Here is a 7,415-nt window from a genome sequence, read left to right as displayed (position 1 = left end):
GCTTGTCTCTTAGCTGATGCCAAATGCGTGAGATTTTCATTGGAGGTAAAGAATCTGAAGTAGTAGGTAGTTTCTTAGTTGAATAGGCAGGTGAATCTCTGACCATGGGAGCTATCAAAGCTTTGATTTTATAGCTGTGGGCTTGTAAAGAAAAGAGGTAATTTGGTTGCAGTGGGATAACCATGGTCTGTATCTCGGGTCCTTTTTGTAACTATTGTCCAGTGAGAAAATCATTCCTGAGTCTCCTTTTTTAAAAAAAAAAAATTGTCAGTGCTGGAGGCTTGAATGCTTCATCAATTCCTTCGTCAATTCTTTGCTGCTTTTTTTTTTTTTGTTATTGATTGAGGTGATGCCTTTCATTGCGTTGCGATGAAGAAATAATATTGAAATGATTGAAGAAGTTGTGGGACTAAATACATGTTGATTTGCATTCCCAACCTCAAGTCCATACACGGTGTTGACATGATTAGTTCCTTCTTGAATGCAAATATTGTTGTCTTTGTTTTTGATAGGAAGACTAAACAGCTACCAATTTAATTAGCAGAGTTTAGTTGCCTGTGAAACCATATATATGCAGGAAGAAAGGTTGATGGCTGCAGCTCAAACAGGAAGCATTGATCAGTTGTATGAATTAATTCAGAAGATGGAAATGTTTTGAGGCGCCTTGATCAGGATGAGAATGCTGATATATACTCCGTTGCACATATCAGCAGCTGCAGGGCACAGTGATTTTTTGTAATGGAGATTATGAACTTAAAAACCATTTGCTACGAAGCTGAATCAAGATGGCTTTAGCCCCATTCACATGGCCTTGCATAAATGGGCGAAGAGAAAGAGTGTTAACGACCGGGTGCAGCAGTGAAATGCCATGATTCAACGGGTAGATTGGGCACAATGAAAGAGAGTACGGTAGTGGCAGAGGAAACAGAGGACTCCGAAATTCATCAGGATTCAGAGGGTTAACAATGTTGGAAGAAATTGTTTTCTGGATTATAGACAGATCCAAGGCAGCCTATTTTCTCTCCTGATCCTAAACTATGGTGCTGTGCCATTTATGAACAAACTCAAACCCAGCATTAAATTTGTTAGCTTCGTCCGCTTGGCTATTATCTGGGGTTGCTGGCACTTTGGCAGCCAAATAATTTTTGCACGTTTGGGCCTTTTGGGTCAGCTTTCCTGTTTCCAGGTCTCAACTCTCAATCAGTTTGCCTTGCTCAGCTGTCCCTCTCGAAATGAAACAGAAAAGGAAAAGCATCAATTAATTCATATGGAATTTATTTATTGTCATTCTTTTTCTAGATTTGTTTCATATGAATCAGGTCCCAAGGGTTGTTTCGAAATTCCAGCATATTTTAATTTGTTTCGTCAAAGTTTCCATGCAAAATTCTGTAAAAACAATGCTAGGAAATCTATCTTAAGTTTTCCTCCATTCATTTTGTAAAGAAAAGGGACAATTAAATAGGGATATTTGGATACGCAAAGTGTAGGATAATAAAAGAAATAGAGAAACAAGAATATTACAATTTTCTTCTACTCGAAAAAGTCATCACATTAAATAGGATTTTATTTCTTCTTTTTTTTTTTTTTTTCATTTTCTTGCTTTTCCGATCTGGTCTCAATATTAAAATAGACAATTCCTGAATTTTATACCAACTAAATTAATTTTTTCTGACAAAATTTAGTTGAGGTTAAAAAGAGATAAAATTGGTGTTTACAAGGTCGCATTTAAGAGCAAAGGGGATAATTTCTTAATACTACTTAGAAGCTTTCATTATCAATAACGTTGCTTTGACAATCCATCTATTAAGAAATTTGCTGCTCTAAAATTGTAGGTGAAGGTCATCGTCTAATCAAAGTAAAATAAGTACTTTATTCAATAGTAGAAGGAAAATTACAAGAGAAAGTAAAACAGCTCGTACTGGAGAAAGACAGGATCAATTTCTGTCTATATACATATATATGCATAGTAATAATTACTGTGGATGGAGCTTAAGCATGGTATCCACCATCTCTCGCACCACCTCCCAAGCCTTGGTAACATGTTTATCCTCTGTAAGAGTGGCGCCGACGGCAAATCTTATCATATAAATTCCCTCAACCTGAGCATGAGTCATGTACATATGCCCCGATGCGTTGATTGACTCTAACAATTTTCTGTTAAACTCGTTTGCATGCTTCTGATGGACATGATGATCAGCTTTACCGCAAGGTTCATTCTGAATTTTACACAGAGCGGATGGCAAAACCCTGAAACAGACCGTAGCAAAATACCTGGGTACTACCACCTCAAACCTGTTGTCGCTAGCCAGGAGCTCTTCGAAACGTTTTGCCATTTTAACGTGGCTTCTCAGAAAGTTTCTAAGATTGGCCACACCGTAACTTCTAAGCACAAGCCAAAGTTTCATAGCTCGAAACCTTCTGCTAAGAGTTACCTGCCAATCTTTGTAGTCTACCACTTGCTTTGAATCACTTGCTTTATTTTTCAGGTATTCCGGGTTTGTTGAGAGAGATTTTGTAAGAGTGCTTGGATCCTTCACCCAAAGACAACAGCAATCCAAAGTGGTGAAGAACCATTTATGAGCATTAAGACTAAAAGAGTTTGCACCTTCCACACCATTGATAAAATGTCGAAACTCAGGGCAAATACAGGCACTTCCTGCATAAGCAGCATCGACATGAACCCACACTCCATATTCTTTTGCCACATCACACAGCGGCCTTAATGGATCAACAGCAGTGGTCGATGTTGTCCCCACTGTGGCACATAGATATAGTGGGATCAGTCCTGTTTTGACATCCTTAGTTATTGCAATTCGTAATGATTCTGGTGACAGACCAAATGATGTTGATTTGTTTGTCTTGATCGCCCGAAAATTTTTAGGGTCGATACCCACAATTTTAGCTGCCTTTGCTACAGCGCTATGTGTTTGGTCCGACCCATAGACAACTAATTTCCCAATATTCTCCCTCCCAATTTTGCTCAACATTTGATCTCTTGCTGCTGTTAGTGTACACAACATGGCCTCACAAGTAGTTCCCTGTATCACACCCCCTCCATTTCCAGTGAAAAGGAACCTTTGAGGAAGCTCAAGCATTTGACCAAGCCAATCCATGACTATGGATTCAAGCTCCGTCGCAGCTGGTGATGATATCCAATTGAATCCCACCACATTGAAACCGGTGCTAAGCACCTCCCCAAGGAAGCCAGCAACGCTGCCACTTGATGGGAAGTATGCAAAATAGTTAGGACTTTGCCAGTGCGTTATACCAGGGATTATATGTTTCTCAACATCTTGAAGGATTGCTTCAACGGGTTCAGCAATATATGGGGCGGACATTGGCAAGAGTTTCCGAAGGTAGCCTGGTTCAACCTGACTTAAAACCGGGTATTTCTCAATGTTTTGGTAATAGTCAGCTAAGAAATCTATGATTATGTGGCCTTGCCTCCTAAATTCATCAGGATTCAGAGGGTTAACAATGTCGGAAGAATTGTTTTCTAGATTAACGATGGATTCAAGGCTACCCATTTCACCAGAAACCAAGTTGAAGCTCTCTTGGGAAGTACTTGCTACAAGAAAAAGAAAGGTTGTGGCTTCTGCTATTTGCCGTTCGGAGGCAACTCCATCTGACTTATATAGCGTATGGAATGGGGACATTCTAGCCCGTTTAGCCAACGTCTTCCTCAGATTAATTCAACAACTTGGTTGGTAGAAAAGATAAGAAGTTATAAAAGAAATTTATATCCTCGGAAAATTAGTTCTCTTTTAACCACTAAAAAAAGAATATGTTGACTCCTAGCTCTTGCAAACAATTAACTAGCTACGTGACGGCCAGAATTAATAAAAAAAAAACTAAAAATGATACTAGTTAATGAAAAATAGAGTTAGTACCTAGTACCTAGAACGTTTTATGAGGAAAGGAAGAGCAGTTTTCCACGTCGACTCTTGACATTAACCCATGAGTAGCATTATAGTTACAGGGATTAGGAATACCTAAAAGGCTAAAAGCTTAGAACAGGACGAAAATTGCACATTTCTCTCGTGACTTTGTTTTTGGATACAATATTCTAACCGGACCCTTATGAAATTGAAGAATTGAATATTATCTTGAATGATTTATTTGATTAATATTCATCTATTTATATACAAGTCATAGCATCAATATAAAAAGAAAACAAACTGTACAATAAAGTATAATGCTTAAATAAAAATCGTAACGTCCTATAATTATGAAAATTAAGGGAATTAGATTCAGAAATTATATCACTAAGTCAAAGGGCATATCTGTCATGATCTCCATTATCTTTCATTATGATATATGACATGATTCTCTAATATTTGATATAATTTATATATACATATATAATACTTACAAATAATATCTACGGCTTGTTTTTTTTTTTTTTTAAAGTGACTTGTATTGATCTGAATATTAAAATACCGTTTTGACTCTTAAATTTTAATTTCGAAAGACTCGTCGTGGTATTAAAGCTGTACAATTTTTAATAACAAGAGGAATATTAGTGTACATACAAATTTCTCGTCGAAATTTCAAATACAAATATTTGATGATGTGAGCAGAGGCGGAACTAGCCAATTTTTGTTGGGGGCGCCAAAGACGAAAAAAAATAAAAGCTAAAAATTTTTAAAATTAATATGTTGAATTTAACCAATGATCAAAAGATTCATAATAAACAATAATGTTATATAACATGTAAATAAAAAAATAAAAAAAACTTATAATAGTTATCTAAGAAAGTTGTACTCGACGATCAATTATTGACTCTGTACTGAAAAGACTAGCAATATATTTCTCAATATAAACAACTAAATTATCTGAAAGAAACTCATCATTTATTAAATAATTAAATACGAAATACAAGATTTCATATATAGTTATATAATACAAATAGAAAAAAGAAGGTAAAAGAAAACTTTACCTCCTCTTACTTTTACACAATGGTGGTGGGTGATCTTTGTCTTTTCTTGTCCAAACTTACAAACTTATAAATCTCTTTTGAAGAATAAGGTATGTTTTAATGGTGAGTTACAAGAAAAGAGAAATAAAAATAAAAAGACACAAAAGAGAAGAGAAAAAGAAAAAGAGAAAAAGAAAAAGAGAAAGGTGTAGAGAAACTTAAATTAGGATAAAGTTAAGTAGGTTTGTGAAATTATTTGATTTTTTATTTATATTAATTATTAAATAAAAAATTTATTTTGAGTGGGTCATTAATAATATATAATAAATAAAAATTTACAAAAATTTTGAGGGGCCGTTGATAAAATATATATAAAAAATAAATATTTTTAAAAATTTTGGGGGGGCCACGGTCCCCCCATTGTTGGCTTACCCTCCGCCCCTGGATGTGAGTGATGATATCTGGAAATTCTTCTGATTAATTTCTTCAATTCGTCTTCAAGAGTCACGAACTTGGACTTAGTCTTGCTGCTTGATCTTCGCGTCAAGGGTTTTGACGACTTAATCTTGATTATAAACACAGTATCTTGATTCTTAATCTTGATTATGAACACAGTATCTTGATTACGAACTTTGCTTGATATCTTGATCACGAACTTCGTTGCCGCTTAATCTTCACTTTAGAAATCTTCTATTCTTCTTGATCTCTGAAATGCTCTCAATCTTCAAATGCTTCCAATCTTTGAATGCCTCCGAATGAATCAAAATGGCTTGGGAGAGCCCTCTATTTATAATGTTTGGTTAGAGACTTTGATGAGAATATAATCTTTTTGAATTATTTCTAAATTATTTTAATTTATTTAGAGATAAATCATGATGACTTATTAAAAGTCTTTTGATTGGCTGGACCTTGAATCCTTGAATTTTGATTGACCGAAGTTAGGTATTATCTCTAAATTATCTCAATTTATTTAGAGATAAATCAAATAATCCAATTTGACTTTTATCTCTAAATTAATATAATTATTAGAGATAAATTAAATGACCAATAATTAAATTTTGATTGGTAAAAAATATGAATATTATTTTTAAATATTTTTTATTTATTTACAGATAAATTGGATGACTAATAATTAATTTTTGATATGTCAAAAATATAAATATTATCTCTAAATTATTTTGATTTATTTAGAAATAAATTGAATTACCAATAATTAATTTTTGATTGGTACAAAAAAATCAATATTATATACCAATAGGTGGATTGATTCAACTAATAATCTAACCAATAAATTAATTATTTTATAATTAATTATATAATTATTAAATCCACGTGACGGCATGCAATTGGTTGATAATAAATTTTTCTTTTCTCTTTCTACAATTAGCATTACAAAATAAAGAACCTAAAAACTCTAATCTACCCAGTACAAAGCATTATGCTCATGATGGAAGCAAATAGCAGTCTACGGCTCGTTAATAACAAGTTTTATATACCACACAGATATTTTCTGACTCATGATGATTTTAAAGGAAAATTTTAATTATTGAACCCTATTTAACATTCAAAGATTTTCGTCACGTGAGTTTTAAATCTTTATAAAAGATCGTAAAAAGTTACACGATATCATTTTTTTTAAAAAAAAGTGGTTTTATTAATATTAGCATCAAAATGTTAATTAATCAATAGATTGAATGCCCCATTTATGAACTAATTATTCAAACCCACCGTTAAATTTATTAGCTCCGTACGCTTGTATATTTTCTGGAGTTGCTGGCACTTTGGCAGCCAAATAATTTTTGCACGTTTTCGTCAGCGAAGCAGAGCGGCTCTTCAAAATTTTTAATTATATATGTATACTAGATTTTGCCCCATGCTTTGCACTCGGGTTAAAAAAAATTAATTGTAAGAAATGTTTATGGCCAAAAAGATATAAAATTTTTCATACAAAAGGAACGGGTATACATTCATTTGCATCTATTCAAGTGAAAGTGAATGGTCAAATTGAAAATTAAGATCATTATTCACTCTTCAATTTGTTATGCATGCTTTAAACAAAAAATATAAGGTAGTGTTTATAAATTTATACATTCATTTGTACCTACTTAACAAAAGGAGTGTGATCATGAACAAAATTTACATTATGTTATGATGTTGTGTTTTTACAATTACTTTTGTGCATATAAAAGTCAACATTATAGTGTTTTGCGGTGTCAACTTAAGGAATAGTTTTCTAGCTACTTGGTTGCTAACCGGTGATCATAAAGTTGTTCTTCTAGCTCTATTCTTGTTGGAAGTGTCATTGTTTTTGAAGCAGCAGCAGAATTTGGAGTGTAGCATTCTTGATTCTGCAGCTCATCATAATTAAACATTTTGAAGTTAAGTATTCTTGATTTCATTACTTTAGTGGTTAAGTCTGTGGTGAAAATCCTTCCTTGACTGATCAATACTCTTTGGTGGTTAAGGAATATCTTTGTTTTTTACATATTCTCCTTTA

At 33.5% G+C, this 7,415-nt stretch overlaps 1 protein-coding gene across 1 annotated transcript; it reads right to left on the bottom strand.

Annotated features, from left to right (window-relative positions):
• Positions 1-1,915: 1,915 nt before the first annotated feature.
• Positions 1,916-3,527, bottom strand: LOC18607063 (tyrosine decarboxylase-like). Its single transcript, XM_018114796.2, has one exon. The coding sequence runs from the start codon at positions 3,525-3,527 to the stop codon at positions 1,974-1,976; it is 1,554 nt and encodes a 517-aa protein (XP_017970285.1). The 3' UTR covers positions 1,916-1,973.
• Between the last annotated feature and the right edge of the window lie 3,888 nt (positions 3,528-7,415).

The sequence above is a fragment of the Theobroma cacao genome, chromosome 2 (assembly GCF_053813885.1).
Source record: "Theobroma cacao isolate CCN51 chromosome 2, ASM5381388v1, whole genome shotgun sequence".
Taxonomy (NCBI): Eukaryota; Viridiplantae; Streptophyta; class Magnoliopsida; order Malvales; family Malvaceae; genus Theobroma; species Theobroma cacao.
Note: the sequence above shows the minus strand (reverse complement) of the source record. Positions and strands in the feature narration are given on the sequence as shown.

Coding starts and splice junctions, on each gene's coding strand:
- LOC18607063 (XM_018114796.2), bottom strand. CDS start 3,527: ATGGGTAGCCTTGAATCCATCGTTAATCTAGAAAACAATTCTTCCGAC.